The sequence below is a fragment of the Rhipicephalus microplus genome, chromosome 6 (genome assembly GCF_043290135.1).
Source record: "Rhipicephalus microplus isolate Deutch F79 chromosome 6, USDA_Rmic, whole genome shotgun sequence".
In the NCBI taxonomy this organism is placed as follows: domain Eukaryota; kingdom Metazoa; phylum Arthropoda; class Arachnida; order Ixodida; family Ixodidae; genus Rhipicephalus; species Rhipicephalus microplus.
In genome coordinates this window covers 77606736-77626074 of record NC_134705.1, presented here as the reverse complement: position 1 = coordinate 77626074, position 19339 = coordinate 77606736, and the positions used below count along the sequence as shown (strand labels likewise).

Sequence of the window (19339 nt, the reverse complement as noted above, 5' to 3'; positions counted from 1 at the left end):
GGGTCATCGCATATGCTAGCCGAGTGCTTACTTCTACCGAAAAAAACTATACCATCACTGAGCAGGAGTGCCTCGCTGTGGTTCGGTCCATACAAAAGTTCCGTCCTTATCCGTACGGCCGTCAATTCACCGTCGTAACGGACCACCACGCCTTATGCTGGCTTTCTACAATGAAGAACTTGTCAGGACGCTTGGGTCGCTGGATTTTACGCCTACAGGAGTATCAGTTTGAGATTATTTATAAATCGGGCAAAAAACATCAAGACGCCGACGCTCTTTCTCGTTGCCCACTACCTACGGCGTCGTTTGACACTACAGCTGCCACCTCCAACGACACCAGTGCGGACGTGACTCCCACTTCTGTTGCCTTGCTCGCCTCGCTGTACCAACCGCCAATCGACGATGAACAACCCTTCAGTTCTCGCCAGCAGGCTGACCCGTATTGTCGGCGCATTATAGACCACCTCTCAGGAGCTACGCGTCCACCCAATGCACGCCTTCGTCGACAACTCGAGAACTTCAATTTCAGGACGGTGTGCTGTATCGTCACATATATCATCCTGACGGCCAACGCTGGGTACCTGTTCTGCCACGCGCTCTTCAACATCATGTACTTAACGCCTTTTATGACGATTTGACTGCTGGCCACCTAGGCTTTCACAAAACCTACGACCGCATTCGAAGCCGCTTTTATTGGCCTGGGATTTCTACCAGCGTAGCAAAGTACGTGGGTTCCTGCTCTCCGTGCCAACTTCGCAAACTTCCGAGATCTCCCCCGGCTGGTCATTTACAGCCAATGACGTGCCATACTACACCTTTCAAGGTCGTCGGTGTTGATCTTTATGGGCCCCTTTCTGTTACTGGTGCTGGAAATAGATGGATAGTCACTGCCGTAAACCATATGACACGCTACGCCGAGACAACTTCAGTAGCTACTGGTTCAGCATCGGAAGTTGCTGACTTCGTCCTTCAGGCCATAATACTACGTCATGGTGCTCCTCGTGTACTTCTAAGTGACCGTGGAAAGGTGTTCTTATCACAGCTTTTAGGTGAAGTTCTTCGCGTTTCTGGTACCACACACAAGATGGCATCTAGCTACCATCCTCAAACAAACGGTCTGACCGAGAGATTTCATCGAACCTTTGCCGACATGATGGCCGTATACATTCACCCGTATCACAGAAACTGGAATAAACTTCTACCGTTCCTCACTTTCGCCTAAAACACCGCTGCTCAGCGCACAACCGGTTACTCACCGTTTAATTTTGTTTACGGACGTTCACCTACTTTCTTTATCGATGTTTCTTTCTTCACCAGCAATGGCCATCCATCACCATCTTCTTGCGAAGAATATATTTCTCGCCTTGCCCAGTGCCGCCAGTGCGCTCGTATGAACTCGGAAGCTACGCAACAAGCAAGGAAGGCCGTCTACGACACCTCTCATCGTGTGGTATCATTCCGACCGTGTGACAAGGTGCTGCTATTGACACCAATTCGCACACCTGGTCTCTGCGACAAGTTCCAGCCTCGATTCATCGGCCCATATGTTGTTTTAGAGCAGACTTCACCTGTCAACTATCGTGTGACGCCTCTTGTCGTGACAACTGACCGCCGTTACCGCAGCACCGAAATTGTACACGTTTCCCGCATGAAGCTTTTCACACGACGTTCCTCGTCACCTTGACTACCCGCCCGCAGCGGCCAGGCTGGCCGCTTCCACGGGGGGGGGGGGGGATCTGTGTAGGCATCTGTTATGCGCTCACCATATGTTCATCACCATATGTTCATCACCATATCATCACCATATGTTCTGGCTGACAATCATCATCTTCTTGGAACGTGCGCTTCTTCTTCGGGTCCGTTGCGCTTGTTCGTTCTCGAGTTCACGACCAATAAACCTCGTTACAACCGAGTCGTCATAATATATATATATATATATATATATATATATATATATATATATATATATATATATATATATATATATATATATATATATATATATATACATATATATATATATACATATATATATATATATATATATACATATATATATATATATACATATATATATATATATATATATATATATATTATGAGCGCTGACTGCGTAGTTCATCATCGTAGTCTCCCAAGACATGCCATGTGAGCGAAACCACCGCAAGTGGAGCAAGACAATGAAACGTAAATCATGGCATTCATCACATACATGTCACAATTTTCATTTTATGACTAGTCGCTGATGCTGGCCAAATAGTCATGTTATCCCATACAAAATTTGGTATCAATCCGATTATCAAAACGGTGAGGAGAGCGGAAAATCGTAGGTGGCTAGATATTGATAATATATGTTGTTTAATGGCGCAAGACCATTGATGGCCAAAGAGCGCCAGGAAATGACATCGGATCGGAGCAAAGGGAATGTTAAATGGCTGTAAAAGGGCCTAAGATTCTGCACTCTGAAGGTGCGTAAGACTTATATTTATTAAAATCATGAAAGTGAAGTGAAGCATGGCTGGTGAGAATGAGTCTTTAGTTATCAAGACATGACAGAATAGGAGTGTTATATCAGCACCGAAACCAAGCCAGCGCCCTTGGTCTCAAGGGCCGGGAGACAGGTGCTCTCTTTGGATGTAGCATCCGCAGCAGCAGCCTCCTTTCAGAGGCCATGCTACCGATCACTTGAGTAGATAACATGCAAATTATTTACTTCCTGGAAGAATGCATTCAATGCATTATATTTAAAAAAGAGATTCACGACCAATAAACATAGCTGGACGGAGGGGTATGTGTTCCTTGTACGCTAGTGGAAATGTTTTTTTTTTCCTGTAAGCCTCAAGCTCAGAGCATTCAAGGAGTATGTGGAGTACTGTAAGTGGACGGCCACATCTGTGACAGCTGGGTGGGTCACAACCGGGCAAAAGTTGTGTGTGCAGGCTGTGTGTGTGTCCTATTCTAAGCCGACAGGGACTGATCTCTGTACAGCGCGTTGTCCACGTGGGTGGCCAGACACCGAGGTATAGTTTGATCAAGTATAACTTGTTATGATTTTGTAGATCCCATACCATTTGCAAGTAAGCCCTGAGCTTTTTTCGTATGTTTGGTTTTAGGTTCATTATAGGGACAGCAACTGAGGAGTTGGCAGTGCTCCCGTTGATTGACGTGGCGAGCCAGCACATTTCCTTCGATCTCGCGGTGTCGTGGCACCCAGTTGGTGGCTAGATAGGTAGATAAACAGACAGACAGACAGACAGACAGACAGACAGACAGACAGACAGACAGATAGATAGATAGCTAGATAGATAGATAGATAGATAGATAGGTAGATTGATTGATAGATAGACAGATAGATAGATAGATAGATAGATGGATGGATAGATAAATAGATAGATAGATAGATAGATAGATAGATAGATAGATAGATAGATAGATAGATACGCTCGAAGTCGGCGAAGTTCACTAAGAATTAATTCGTATTGGAAAGGAACTTGTTGCTAATACCATACGTCGTTTGGAGCTGACCAGACAGCTAAGTTTATGTGTATTACCTAGCCCCGCCGCGGTGGTCTAGTGGCTAAGGTACTCGGCTGCTGACCCACAGGTCACGGGTTCGATTCCCGGCTGCGGCGGCTGCATTTCCGATGGAGACGGAAATGTTGTAGGCCCGTGTACTCAGATTTGGGTGCACGTTAAAGAACCCCAGGTGGTCAAAATTTCCGGAGCCCTCCACTACGGCGTCTCTCATAATCAAATGGTGGTTTTGGGACGTTAAACCCCACAAATCAATCAATCAATTATGTGTATTACCTATATTTATTCGCATTAACAATTACATCTGTAGTATTCTTAGCATACATTGAAGTTTGCATTATAATGCAGCTAAGTTGCGAATCGAACTAGTTTGCCCTATAGGATGTGGTGCTCACTTTTCCGAGATCGTGCAGTGGGTATTTACTACAATAGCCAATATTTGGTTTTGATGATTTCACTCTTTATTTCAGAGATGTGTGAACGGCGCATGCGTACAAATAAGGTAAATAGGACGTCACTACGGCATACCACCTCGTTTATACTGACACGTGCTAAAGCCGTACGAACTGTCAATAAAAAATTTTAAGGTCTGCTTATATCACAGCTCTCTGTTTTTTAGTCGACCTCGGATAGTGAGTAATGTTTTGCCACTGTTGAAAAGAGCCCGAATGCTCTCGTGAAAAGGTATGACATTTCTTTTCCGCGTAATTGTTTGAAAAAAAAAACCAGAAAAAATGAGAAATTTGAGGGTTTTGCGTGCAAACTTGCCAGCTGGCAACTTTTAAAGTGTGACGCAACTAGTTAAAACGCAGATCTTTAAAAAACGTGACTGTTTCCTCTTTTTGAAATCCGTATACCACAATACCAAAAGGCGTTTTCACAGAGGTAGTTGGGCGTATATTGCGCCTTGTTTCACGAGAAAGGGAACAAATGAATGCTACAGCAACAAACTGTAATTTCGCGCAAAGAAAGGCAAGAAGCTCAAAACTTGTAGCGCGCAGCAAAAGCAGAAAGGACGCAGAGAATACCCATTCACAAGAAGCTTGCAGCACAACAACTGTCACCGGTTGTCCATAAAAGAACGCTGCTTAAACACCAAAAAAGACGCACGAAATCAACGAATATTAGTACGCAGCGCAAGCGCGAACAAGTGTAACGATTTCTACATCGGGTGTGGGCAGTGCAGTCTTGGTGAGCGGGGGTGCGGCGGCGAGCGAAATGACTTTTTGAACTCTTTAACTATAGTGCCTAGAATAGTAAATTCTAGGCACTATACTATAGCAACTGTAACATCAACAAAATTTTCGTTAGAAGCGCAAGGCGCTGAAGGCACCCGAATCCCGAGATATGCGTTCGCACGAGTTGCCTCTTCTCTGTAAGCGTGCCTCCATAGCAACGAAAAGTCCGACAACTTAGGTTCCTAGACGCGTGCGCCTCCTTCTCCCACCTAGCACGGTGAAGTAAACCACACTGTTTGCTACGGAGTCCGCCATTATGATGCCTTCTCCGCAAACCGCCTGTAGCCAGCATTTTCAGCCAACGAGTGTTGCGCGGCTGCATACACAGTTTGTTGCGTCTAAACGTGTGGTGGTCAAACATTATGAGAGAAATACAAAATTTTCGCATCGGGAGTGTGAGGGTTTTAGATTTCTGATTTTATACTTCATTTTTAAAGCGACATTAGTAGCTAGAGCCACTTGCAGCCGGAAACCACCATCAACGCCAGCTGCGTTAACACCTTCCATTGGCCGTCTTTTTGACTAGTCGGTAACTATTAATATAATTTAAAGATGTGAAACACCCGCACCTATATTACATGACCTTTAAATGTGTCTGTGTGTTGTGTGACACTCACAAAAGCGTAAAAACAGTTTGCCATTTGCCAGTTGACTGAATAAAGATGAATTAAAAATTCACAGCATATCCACGCTGTGCACGATTATTGGTGGAATGAAGCGTTGTTCTGTCCGTCCGGGCTATCATCCACCCATTTTTTTTGCTTCCGTCCGTCAATACGTTCGTCCGTTCATGTATTCGTCCATCCGTGTGAACCTCGGTGCATTCGTCTGTCCGTACATCTGTTCTTCCATTCGTCCATTCGTCCGTGCGTCTGTTCCTCCGGCCGTCCCTCTGTCTGTCTGCCATCCATCCGTTCGTCCGTGCGCCCACCTCTCTGTCTGTCTGTGCGTCCATCAGTCCGTCCGTCCGTCCGTCTACCTGTATGTGTGTCCGTCGGTCGGTCTATTTAGTGAACGCAACAAGTACAGCCATCTCACATGTTTTCATCATGTATTTATCATATACAATTGGCGCCATCCAGCAGATATTCTAAGGACCGCTCTTTCGGGTATGTGCCACCAGTGGCTACATACAACATCGGAGGATGGACAGACCCCCACCCTGAGGAGCTTCGCCTCAAAGCATACGTGCTGTCAGGAGAAAAGAGAAAATCAGACAATATCCTTGAGGCAAATGATGATGAGTGGGGCGGAGAGGGTGGGCAGACGCATAGATGTACGCACGAACGGACGTGCGGACGAACGCACCGATGGAAGAACCGATGGACGCACGGACGAACAGACGTGCTGACGGACGAACAGACGCACGGATGGACGGATGGATGACCAAATGCGTGGATGGTCGTACAGACGCACGGGCGAAAGGCACACGGACGAATGAACGGACGAATGCACGGACGAACGCAGGGACAGACGGATGGGCGGATGAACGAACGCAGGGACGGACGCATGGACGAACGGTCGCATGCACAGTCGTACGGAAGCACGGACGAGCTGACGGATGCTTCTGCCCACTCAATCATCCACTCTGTGGATATGCTGTGCCGCCATTTCTACTGACATGTAACGCAATGCCACTGGCTACTACGATTACGACGGCTACGACGACACGGGACATTAAAAGAACTAGTTCATGGCACCGGCAGCAACAAGCGCGCAACATAGGCCAACATCTTCGTGCAACTGCAGCTTGTATGCAACAAGCCAATAAGAACAACGCATTTCGTGCTATCCAAAATGAACAAGGTAAATACGCATGTACACAGCATGCAAATTACCGTGTATTGCACCCGGTGCACTGGTGATCGCATTTAGTCCGATCGAGATCAAATTTCTCAACAGTGATTGGCACCCTTCTGCAGATGGCGTAAAAGGGTCATTAACATCAGGCTTGATTGCGACTGAAAGTGGCCGTGTTACAATACCTAAAATTATAACTCTCACAATGCTTAAAGAGGATGACTTACCTTGCACAAACACAAATTGTCTGTCGGTTGCCACTTGTCGTACTTGATTTTTACAAGACAGCAGAGTCGCCTTTTCGGGCCTTTTAGGTATCTGAACATCCTGTAGTCATTTCTCGAATGGTTTGTGCACTGTGGCACGCAACACCCGGGCATTTTGCCACAATTCTTACTTCATTCCAACTTTTTTTGAAAAGAAAGCCCCCCTCTTCCTCCCAAAAAAAAAACGCCAGGCTTGCGCGGTAAGCTCAGCACAGTCACAGCAAAAGATAGAAGAGCGGCCTTTCAGACGCTTTTCAAAACACTCATTGAGTAACTCCTGCCAGCACACTTGCTGGGTACCCACAAGGGCAATAATAATATCCCTTTGGGTGTGATGCCGGCATTCGCTATGCTAGTTTTTTCTCATTCAACTGAAAAGCGTATTACTCGTTAAACACTTGTTAGGAATTTTATGCAAATTGTTCATTCAGTGGCTGACGACTATAAGGAATTACGGCTGAAGTGGGTATGCGCAACAGTTGATAGGGAAACAAGAATAAGCTTTTGTAATGGGTTGGAGCTTTAAACAGCCCACATGTTATGCTAATTGCATTGTGCGATGACTGGTTGCTTTTTGTTGTTGTAAAATGCTTTATAGGTCGTATTAACGCGATTGCTTTCCCGACATCAAGCATGCCTAAGCCAAGTTTGACAAGTCACAAGCACCGGAGTAGCTCAGAGGTAGAGTAGTGGGCTGGCACCCAGCGGACCCGGGTTCAAGCCCCACTGTACCATTGGTGCTAGGTCATGCCTGCCTAAGGCAAGCTTGACAACAAGTTACAAGCACCGGCGTAACGCAGTAGTAGAATATTGGGCTGGCAATCAGCGGACACGGGTTCAAGCCCCACTGTGTCATTGGTGAAAGGCTTTTTTTTCTAATTTCACGCGATGTGGTTATGAACACCGGCGGCGGCGGCGGACAACATGAAACTGCGCGGGACCCGGAAAGTAATCTCATACCAGCTTTCATAGTAAAATGAAGTTGTGGGAGGACCTGTTTCTGCTAAAGCATACCAGGTTTTCCGACAAAACGGCGCGCACGTATCTCACGCAACCCCGCGCGACATAACAGAGGGAGCCGAATGGCGGCTGCCGATCGTAAGGCGGCACTTACACCTTCAAAGACAGCTCCAACCTCCAAGGGGGCACGCGCATCGTGGAACGCTAGCGACAACCATTAGAGCATTTCCTCCATGCCACCTTCGCGCTACTTGAGTCTTGACTACTAAAGTGCCTTGAAGTCATGGATCTTTCCGGAATGGCAGCGGTACATGTTGTATATAAAGAGCTCGCTGTAATACAGCTGGAAAACGCACCTTCTGTGACCCAGTGGTTTCGAGCCGTGCATTGCGGAGTGAGAGGTCGTGAGTTCGACAACCCTATAACTACCATGGCCTTGTGATCCGTACAGTGCACGCTGTTACGAAGGCGCGACGCCAACACGGTCCCGAAGGCTTCACTGCTACAAAATTCACAGCAAAGGTCACCAGCCGTTTGGTAGCATGTTTTACTCAGCTCGCGACTGCTTCTGCGCAGAGCTGATAGACGAGCAGACGAGACGATGGTGAGTTAACGCAAAGTTCACGTACATCATAGAAATAGAAGCGTTAAGAATTCCGCACTGCCGCCAACAGCTTAGGGGCTCAAACAGCCGAGTTGTCTTTTATCGCACGCATCCGTCGGCTTCTGTCTGCTGCATAGGTCAACTACTGTTATGAAGCGCACCGCCAACGAGGTTACAAAGGGCGCCACGAAACTCGCCGCTGCCAAGGACACCGGCCGCGCCGACAGCGAAAGGGGCTCGAAGCAACCGAGAGGCTTCTTTGACACATAGATCTACTGCTGGCGACGTGCCACAGGGCTTTTTTATAGGCACTGGATGGATTTTTTGAGTCACCAACGTTCGACCAGAAGCACCGCTGCTGGTGATAACAGAATCATCCAACGGGGCCCGCTGCTGGGCCACGTCATGCACATCAAATCCGGAGCCGCTGCGCATGGTTGCACCCAAGGCCGAGTGACGTTGTCAAGCATTGCGTAAGACTCGCCGGACTTGAAGGCGCCAATTGCTTCAATGGGCTCGTGGGCTGAGAGAGCTTGCTGTGCGTTGCGTGACAGACCGGCATCACCGCTTGATGACGTCGTTGAGTTGATCGCGTCACGCGGGCTCGACCACTTGCCTTGGCTCAGATTGCTTTGCAGAGGCATTGACGTTCGGTGTGGAATCCCAAGCGTAACAGCAACCCCGCCGCCAAACAATGGGCCGCAAAGACGAGCTGCTTCCACGTGGCTCGGATGTCGGGCGTGCTCGTTCGCAAGGTCCCTCCAGGTTTGCCTCCAGGGCCATGGAGAGAATGTAACTTTAGGCTCAGTTCCGTGAGCACATCCATTTCTTGAGGACGGATCCCAGCTCCTTTGGCTGGTCGCCATAACTTGTCGGCCAGCTTCACTCGTCTCTTCGGGCGATTTTTGGTTTCAGCACTTGTCGATGGTTCTGCGACTTGGCAAGAACGCTTCGAATCAGGCAACACAGGACACAAGCAAGTGCCCTCGGCCACCCGACAGAACTTCAAAGTATAGTGCTACATATACCTAGCTGTCACACAGTCCCGTTAATTAGGGAGGCAATCGCCGGGCTAATACCAAGGGCCGAAGTATCGGCCCCCCGAACCGCACCTCGAAAGCGTGGACAATTTAGAAGTGGTCCATTTTGGCGCGCCAGTGGACGCCGGCTGTGGCCCAAAGAAGAAGTCAGAGCCGAGAGTTCATAAACAAACAAATTATATTCTCAATAATGACAGATCGAAAACAATACACAAAAATGCACACTCCACAATAGTTGCATACAATATGTCACACACCAAACAACGTACTACACAGTACAATCAGCCACACTTGAAACAACGGACACAGACAACAATACACACTACAATGCAGTCGCATGCATTGAACAACCAAGACACTTAGAAACTAAAGAGATAGAAAACCTATTCAGTCCAAAGTTTTTTGAACAAAAGTCTGGATGATTCTCTTTCGAGAATCACTCACTCAAAGTCCAGCGTCGTTGTCGTTCCGCTGTCCCCTGAAGTTCCTCTTCCAGGAACCCTCGCCGAAGTTTCTCTTCCAGGAAACCTCACGTCTTCAATAGGCCACTCTTCAAGCTTCAAATTTCTTCGCCGGAAACATAGTCGGCTTCACACACGTAGCTGTTGCCACGCGTCTTCGCTCGATAGCGGTAGACACACGCTCTTGCCTGTAGCTCGAGCCTTCACCCCTCAGGTGGAAATCCTCTTCTTCTCCTGCTTTGTCCCTACGGACAAAACCTTCGCCGATACATGGCGGGATACCCGACGCGCTCTGGCGCTAAATTCCGTCTTCTCCACTAAGTTTCTCTTCCAGGAAACCTCACTTCTTCTTTCTTGTCCCTACGGACAAAACCTTCGCCGACTACACGGCGGGATACCCTACGCGATCTTGCGCTAACTTCCGTCTTCTCCTGCTCTCTCGTCTCGGCTGCTCGATTAAATACCTTCCGCGCGAGATTCCAGAAGGTTCTCGTCATTTCGTCGGCGCGATACGCAGCGAAGGCTGGGGAGAGGGCGAGACAGTTGGAATGCCCTCCGCGATGGATGACTCAACCCGGCGTGACCACGCCTCTTTCGTTCGAGAAATTTCGCGGGCTTGCTCGGCCGCCGATGTGGGTTGAGGAGGTTCGTCGTTGAAGCCACGCTTCCGAGGGCAGATTGCGCACCCGGGGAGCCTTGGATGTTTGTTTTCTTTTTTTTCTTTTGACCTCCCGGCGTCTCTCCCGCGCGTTATCGCAAGAATTTGGTGGCGCGCCGATTTTTAGCGCTCGTTCTGTGACACTGCCCCCCACTTTCAGAATATTATCTCATAATATTCAAAACTACACCAACGAGCGCGAACAGTCACCACACACTCTGAAATACTGTAACACAAACCGTCGCTCATGACACTTCACATTAGGAATGGATCCTCAATACAACTGTACATTGTAATTCAATTCCACGACACATGAAATATTGCTACAGGTACATGACTACAACACTTCATCACACATTCTAAACAATACAAATATAAAAAGTTCTCTCACTACAACAATTACTATACTCACATCATTACTATACATCACATCACCGAAACAAACAATTTGACTGGCTCAACATACATTTGCGACACAGGACAACAAGAACATTAACACAACATATGGCACTCAGCCCTGCCAAACACAATCCGATTCTACCTCAGCACCTATCCTGTGTATTTCGAGCGGCGCTTGCGCCCTTTCATGCGGTGCTCTCTCGATCTCTTCTTATTGTTTTTGCTCGTTTTGTTCCGGCGAGCCCCTTCCAACGACGGTATCTGAGGCGGCGTCTCAGCCATCGTTGTCACTTCTGACACTGCTAACGGGTCATAACATTCGACGGGTCCTGTCTGTTTATTTACCAGCTTGTTCATGTCTCGACATTTGAACCGGCTGGCCGACTCCGTCACCTTTACACTGTGGGTCGGTTGAGGTCGTGCCGACGCAAGTCCGGTTGCTCGGCCCGTGAACTCATTCAACACGATCATTTTCTCATTCGCTGTCTCTTGCGCCGCGGCTTCACCTTGGGCTCTACGGAGATCCGTCACGGGCTGCTCCACCACTGTATCTTGTGGTCGCTGGGTTGGCGAGGGCTCTATCTTAGGGTCTTCTCCCAAACATTCCGGATCATTCAATCCTCGCGCCCCGTCGATGTTTCCGATGACAAGGTCGTACAGGGGGGTCGTCATGCATAAAGCAGTAACCTTCCCGCTGAAGTACGGGGTTTCAACCTCAATTTTTGCTTTGGGGAGCATCCGAACCGTACGGTCAATTAGGCAAGCCGGTTTCGTTTTGCCTGTTAACTCACTCTCCCGCACCACATTTCTCCGCACGAGAACAGTGGAGCTGCCGGTATCTCTTAACACCGTAATATTTTTGTCCGCAACTTTTCCAGGCAGCGTTGGCATTCTCTTCGTAACACCGGTCGGCTGTTTTGCCATTGCCGCACCCACAATAGGAATTTTCTCCCCATTTTTCAACTCTACGAGTCCATCTGTGACGGCATTATAACCGGATTTCAGTGCCGCTTGCACACAGGATACCTGGTGAGTTTGACTCGCCCCGTTTCGGCTTGCGTCTGCTTTTTGCACAGTCTGACCACACTTAAAACATTTTACTGCCGTAGGGCTCGTAAAGATCGTTCGACAGTTTTTCGCGCGATGACCCACTCGGTTGCACAGAAAACATCGCGGAATGCTCTCTGGTGCACGCTTCTTTTCTTCGGGAGCCAATTTCTTCGAATCATCAGGGCAATCCTTCTTGACCTTGGCCAAATTAGTTCCACCTTGCGCTTCCAAGAATTGATCAGCCAATTCAAGCATTCCTTCAAGTGACTCAGCCTTCCTCTCTTTCAAGTACAGCGACAGGCTTGGGTGGCAACTAGTAAGAAATTGTTCTCTAATTAGGAGCTCTCTTAGCTCATCGTACTCCTGCGCTGTCCCTGAAAGTTCAATCCATCTGTCGAAATAGTGGCAAAGTCGGGCGGCATACTGCGTAGCAGTCTCACCATCAGCTGGTTTTCCTGTCCGAAATCTGTCCCGGAATCCTTCCACAGTAAATCTAAATCGCTTCAGCAAAGCAGCTTTCACCTTTGCATAGTTGGCTGCATCGGTCGGCGTCAGCCTACTGTACACACTGAGCGCTTCAGCACTCAAGCAAGTACTCAAAGCAGTTGCCCATTGGTGTTCCGGCCAATTCTGGCTCGTCGCAATCGTCACAAATCGGTGAAAGTACGCGTCAAGGTTGTCCTTCCTTTCATCAAACGCTACGAGCAGCTTGCTTGGGTTCAAGTGGAAGCCGTGAACCTCCCGTTCGCTGCTTTCAACTCTAGCTTGGACGGGAGTTTCACTTCGCTGTTGAAAACGGAGCTGCTAGAGTTCCATCTCGTGCTGTCGCTGTCGTTCCCTTTCCTCTCTTTTTTCTTTCGCCCTCTCAGCTGCCAGTCTTTCTTTCTTCAGCTCCAACTTCAATTGCAGCTCTCTTTCTTCTTTCAGCTGTCGCTCCCTTGCCCCTCTTTCTTCTTTCAGCTGTCGCTCTTTTGCCTCTCTTTCTTCTCTCGCCCTTTCAGCTGACAACTTTTCTCTCTCCAATTCCAACTTCAATTGTTGCTCTCTTTCTTCCTTCAGCTGTCGCTACTTTGCCTCTCTTTCTTCCTTCTTTCTCGCAGCTGCCAACCTCTCTCTCTCCAACTCAGCTGCTTTTTCTTCCTTGGCCCTCTCAGCTGCCAACCTCTCTCTCTCCAACTCAGCTTCTTTTTCCGCTTTGGCTCTTTTGACTGCCAACCTTTCTTTTTCCAGCTCAACTGCCTTTTCTTCTTTGGCCCTCTCTTTTTCTTCTTTTTCCTTCTGGGTGACCCACTTCCGTAGTTCGGCGCCAGAAAGACCCATCTTCTCACCAAGAGCTACTAACTTTTCGAGATCCATGGTGTCTCGCAAATAAAACCTTGCCGCGTGCAAAAAGTATCTGCCTAAATCAGTGTATCGGAACACTCCCCTGCACTCGTTAACGAGAACACTGAACAACACACCAAATCGTTCCGATAGCACTATCAACAACTCGAGGCTCTTTCTCACTACTTTGGACACACTGTGCACCAAAGGTCCTGTGTCGCGGACGCCAGAATAATTGTCACACAGTCCCGTTAATTCGGGAGGCAATCGCCGGGCTAATTCCAAGGGCCGAAGTATCGGCCCCCTGAACCGCACCACGAAAGCGTGGACAATTTAGAAGTGGTCCTTTTTGGCGCGCCAGCGGACGCCGGCTGTGGCCCAAAGAACAAGTCAGAGCCGAGAGTTGATAAACAAACAAATTATATTCTCAATAATGACAGATCGAAAACAATACATAAAAATGCACACTCCACAATAGTTGCATACAATATGTCACACACCAAACAACGTACTACACAGTACAATCAGCCACACTCGAAACAACGGACACAGATAACAATACACACTACAATGCAGTCGCATGCACTGAACAATCAAGACACTTAGAGACTAAAGAGATAGAAAACCTATTCAGTCCGAAGTTCTTGGAACAAAAGTCTGGATGATACTCTTCCGAGAATCACTCACTCAAAGTCCAGCGTTGTCGTTCCGCTGTCCCCTGAAGTTCCTCTTCCAAAAACCCTCGCCGAAGTTTCTCTTCCAGGAAACCTCACGTCTTCAATAGACCACTCTCCAAGCTTCAAACTTCTTCGCCAGAAACACGTCGGCTTCACACACGCAGCTGTTGCCACGCGTCTTCGCTCCGTAGCGGTATACACACGCTCTTGTCTGTAGCTCGAGCCTTCACCCCTCAGGTGGAAAACCTCTTCTTTTCCTGCTTTGTCCCTACGGACAAAACCTTCGCCGACTACACGGCGGGATACCCAACGCGCTCTGGCGCTAACTTCCGTCTTCTCCTCGAAGTTTATCCTCCAGTAAACCTCACTTCTCCTGCCTTGTCCCTACGGACAAAACCTTCGCCGACTACACGGCAGGATACCCTACGCGCTCTTGCGCTAACTTCCGTCTTCTCCTGCTCTCTCGTCTCGGCTGCTCGATTAAATACCTTCCACGCGAGATTCCAGAAGGTTCTCGTTATTTCGTCTGCGCGATACGCAGCGAAGGCTGGGGAGAGGGCGAGATGGTTGGAATGCCCTCCGCGATGGATGACTCAACCCGGCGTGACCACGCCTCTTTCGTTCTAGAAATTTCGCGGGCTTGCTCGGCCGCCGATGTGGGGTGAGGAGGTTCGTCGGCGAAGCCACGTTTCCGAGGGCAGAGTGCGCGCCCGGGGAGCCTTGGATGTTTGTTTTCTTTTTTTTCTTTTGACCTCCCGGCGTCTCTCCCGCGCTTTATCGCAAGAATTTGGCGGCGCGCCGATTTTTAGCGCTTGTTTTGTGACACTAGCTACGTGCCTATCTGAATTTCTTTTCCTCTACATTGAGAGGCACATGTTGGACACAAGACTCTTAAAATGAGAACTCTAATTTTTACACGTACAACAACGTAGCGAAATAGAATAAAACATAAAGTTGGCCCCTTGAGATCACTCTGGACGAGAGCGCTCAGCTAAGGCCGTCATGAGGACAAAATTTGGCCCCGAATTGCCAGCGACAAAGCGAAAGGTAGAGAAGGTACTAACTAAAACGCACGGCTCAATGCGTCTGCAGTAGCGTTTAGCTTTCCTTTTTTTGTAGCGAACGTCAAAGTTGCGCTGTCGGAGTATCATGCTCCACCTCACTAACCGGCCACTTTTAGGCGACATGTTATTTACCAGGTTAGAGGACAGTGGTCCGTTTCGACCACAAACCTCGAACCGGAGACATAATAGGATAGCTTTTGCACGGCCCACAAGAGGCAAGTGCATTACTTTTCAGAGGTACTGTATGCCTTTTCCCTGCAGCTGAGTTTTCCACTTAAATACAAAACTGGCCTTTCGCTACCAGCACTGTCTTCCCGGCACAATATAGTTCCCATGCCATGATCACTCGCATCGCATTGAATCACAAATCTCTAAGAATAGTCGGATGCTATGGCAACGAGCGTTTTGCTTAGGGCCTGTTTCAGCTGGCAAAACGCATTCTCTTTTTCTGAGTCCCATGCTACTTTAACCAGCTCGGACTTTCGAAGTGCGTGGGTTAGAGGCCTGGCCATGCTAGAGTAGTTTTGCACGTAATGCTGATCGTATCCAGCTAGGCACAAAAATGCCCTTATCGCAGATTTTGTGAGTTGGTCGTGAACAGTCCACGATGGCGGCTACCTTAATTTCTGAAGGTCTACACCAGCCACGCCCCACAACGTGTCCAGTTAAGACACCTTGCTGCACCCTAAGTGACATTTAGTAGGTTTCACGGTAAGACCAGCTTCTTTTAACCTGTTCAGCACGACTCGTTAATGCGCGACATGTTCTTCCCAGTTGTCTGAAAAGATGGCGACATCGTCAAGATACGGCAGAGCGAACTCACAGAGGCCAGTAAGAACGTTGTCCATTAAGCCTGAAAAACAAAACGGTGCATTTTTTAATCCAAAGCTCTGCTTAAGTTGACGATACGTTCCAAATGGAGAAACGAATGTGGCATAGCGACTAGCGCGATCCGTAAAGAAGACTTGTCAATAGATTCACACAAGGTCTAGTGCGGAAATACAGCTAGACTGTGACACAGTTTCTAACCTCCCTTCTAGGTTTGGTATCGGGTAAGTTTAATCTCGAGTTATGGCGTTAAGACGCCGATAATCGATGCATGGCCTCGGATCTTTTCCCCACCCTTGAACCAGTATTATGAGGATGTATAGTCACTCTCACCCAGTACACAACTAAAAACTTCAGCGTGTAATCCACCTCCTTTTTCATGATCTGCTTTTGCACAGGGGAACATCGATACGGCTTTCTACGGATTGGCTCCTCACAAGTTAGCTCGATATCATGTTCAGTCACCGTCGTGCTTTCGAGACGGTTCAAAAACACGTCTTTAAACTTGGAAACAATTCTTCTCAGGTCCTCCTTCGGGAATTCACTTAACCTAGGCACTATGTTCAACTTCTCCAAGATTACCTCCGCTGTTCTTTCCATTACATCACTGGAGGTTGAAATGCCTGCTCCCTCTTCCTCGGAAGCATTCAAAAGCAGATTTACGACCGCTTGACGTTGGACATATGGTTTTATCAACTTACTGTGGTAAATTTTGTTCGGCCGCCTTCCTAATTTCACTTCAAATTTGGTATCAGAAAGCTTCAATATTACCTTGGCGGGCCCTTCCCAATGAACCTCCAGCTTGTTCGTTTTGGACGGCGGCAGCAGCATTACCTGACTACCTACTTCAAAAGTGCAGTTCTTCCCGATTTGTCGTAGTACTCCTTCGACAACACTTGTGCAGCCTTCATGTTGCTTTTCACAATATCTTTCGTTTTTCCAAGTCTCCGAAGGAGGTCTTAAACATACGCAACTACATTAGGGTCCTCAGCGAATCCCTCCAAGGACTCGCGTTGCATTCACAATGGTGTTCGCAAACTCCTGCCATACACACGCTCTGCAGGGCTGAAACCAGTGCCCTCATGAGGAGCTGATCTGAAAGCGAACGTAGTGGGAAGAATACACGCTTCCCAGTCGCATTTGTGCTCGTAGCAAAGAGCTCTCAGTATCCGTTTCAGCACGAAATGCATACGCTCTACCGGATTAGATTGCGGATGATGTATTGAGCTGTGCACTACTTTTTCTCCGCATTTATTAAAAAAAGGTACAGGTAAGGCAGCTGGTGAAGACACTATAATTGTCGCATTGCATTTCAGAAAGAAATTCAATGCGTGCAAATATAGATAGCAGCGCATTCATGACATGAGGGAATTTGAGCTCCTTAAGTGGTATCATTTCCGCAAATGTTGTGGCTACACAGTTGGCCGTCAAAATGTACCGATAACCTTGCCTTGACTCTGGCAATGGCACGAATATATCAATTACGAGGCACCGAAAAGGTTCTGTGATAATTCGCACAAGCTTCACGGGTGCCTTCCACTGTTCCGTAGATTTCCCTACTTTCTGACAAGTGTCACAAGAGCGTACAAAGTATTCAATATCCTTCCAGCATTTCGGCCAATAAAATGCAAGGGAAACAACTGTAGCCTTTATCTTTTTATGTCAAGATGCCCTGCGCACGGGTTTTCATGCGCCAGTTACAATAGTTGGCGACAATACTTTTGTCGCGCCAAGAGCTACTCCTACTAGTGACCTTGCGCATTTGTGTAGCTCCGATACAGGAGCCCTGCTTTCTAAAAAAGGCAACATTCTTTTTCTTTTTTCCCAAGTTTACGCTTTTTATTAGCGCTTTGATCGAGAGGTACTCACGCTGCTCTCGAATAAGCGTTTCTCGATTAACCCTCGAAAGTTCACTCCAACTTTCCGCTAGAGGCGAGAGCGCTGCACCCCTCTCGCTCTTACTCAATAGCGCCATGTCGTCTCCTTTGCAGACAGAGACCACGCCAGTCACTTTGGCGACGGGCCACTCGAGTGACTGCTCCAATGACTCACACGGAGAATTTCTTATCTGAAGTTCCGTCGACTCCCCGCCAAGGTCACGCAGATCAGCAGGCTTTGCAGGTCGTGTTAGAACACACTGAGCAAGATCAAAATTCTGCCGAAGCTTCCACGCTTGCAATCTCGTGAAGGCCATATACGTTAAATTGGAGAAGAACGCTTTACCCTACTCTTCGAGAAGCTGCTCTGAGTTCTTAGAGAAAAGATAAATAAACGATCGGGAAGCGCGGCAGACACAGCCGCTTCGGCGCGAAGCATACTGAACGGGCCTTCAATGACAACCGTAGCAATTGGTAAGCAAGCACTCTGCTCCTTGGCTACTTGTCTGATCCAGGCGCATTTTCCTGTAAAGTCATCCAGAGACACCTATGAAGGATGTCAACGTCCATGGTTGCCACTGAGTCTCGAAATGCTCGACACGTTTTCCCATTCACACTATTTTCTTGGACATACGTCTCTAACAAGCGCATGTTCTTTTCCGATTCTCGGATTATCGCGAAAGCAAACATTTTCTCACAGTTTATCGCGATTTGCCCTTCTTTTTTGCAGTTGTAGCTAATTACCGGCTTCCATGATTCAAAGACCCGTGTGTTTTCAGTGCGTTCTTTAGGAACCTCACTCAATTTGTCCGTTTCCCTTTGCCCTTCCCCTACAGTGTCCTGCGTACGAGACGGGTCCTTCCTGAAATGACAGTGCGGAGCGGCTTTCCGTTGATCACGTCTTTTAGAAAAGCTGTCTTTCCTTTCACCCTTTTTTAACGCGCACTGCCCTGCTATGCAATTTCGGAGAGTCTAATACTCTTCAGCTAGCGCTGCCACCTCGTTTAGTTTTACTTCACCAAGTTTGTCCTGCAGCCAAATCTTGACATTCTTCTCGATGCAGTGGTCGAATTTCTGCAGTGCAATGCATTCCACCACTTTATCGTGATCATCATAAACACCCTCGCTCTTGAGCTATTCAAATAAATCGGCTTTAAGACGAAACGCGAAGTCACCGTGTTACTCATTCCCCTTTTTAGCATACCGGAACATTTGCCTGAAAGTCTCGGGTGACAACTTATAACGTCTCAAGAGCACTTCCTTAACCTCGTCATGGCTCTCAAACGCTTCCCTCGACAAGCACGTTATCACGCGGGACACTTCGCTATGAAGAGCTAACAGGTTCTGCGCCCAAGGAGACCACTCTAAATCATTTTGCTCACAGACGTGTTCAAACTTGACGAGATACTTCGTCATGTCCTCCCCTACTACGAATGGTGGCAGTTGGTCCCGAATTCTACAACCGCTGACCTGAACTGTCGCAGAAGCTACGCTAAGCGCCTGCGAACATTGTAAGATTGTCAATTCTATTCGTTTCAACTCGAGGTGCTCCTGTCCCTC

General features: G+C 48.0%; 1 protein-coding gene across 3 annotated transcripts in view; it reads left to right on the top strand.

The window, feature by feature from the left end:
• The window catches only part of LOC119167582 (uncharacterized), a 212831-nt gene that overhangs the window by 165415 nt on the left and 28077 nt on the right, over nucleotides 1-19339 (top strand). Inside the window, exon 11 of one of the 3 annotated variants that reach the window (XM_037419085.1) lies at nucleotides 4005-4130. The exons of the other annotated variants lie outside the window; for them this stretch is intronic. Coding sequence (XP_037274982.1) covers nucleotides 4005-4040 — 36 coding nt within the window. The 3' untranslated portion in view covers nucleotides 4041-4130. Of the gene's footprint in view, nucleotides 1-4004; nucleotides 4131-19339 lie in introns of those variants that run through there. 3 annotated transcript variants of the gene reach the window in all.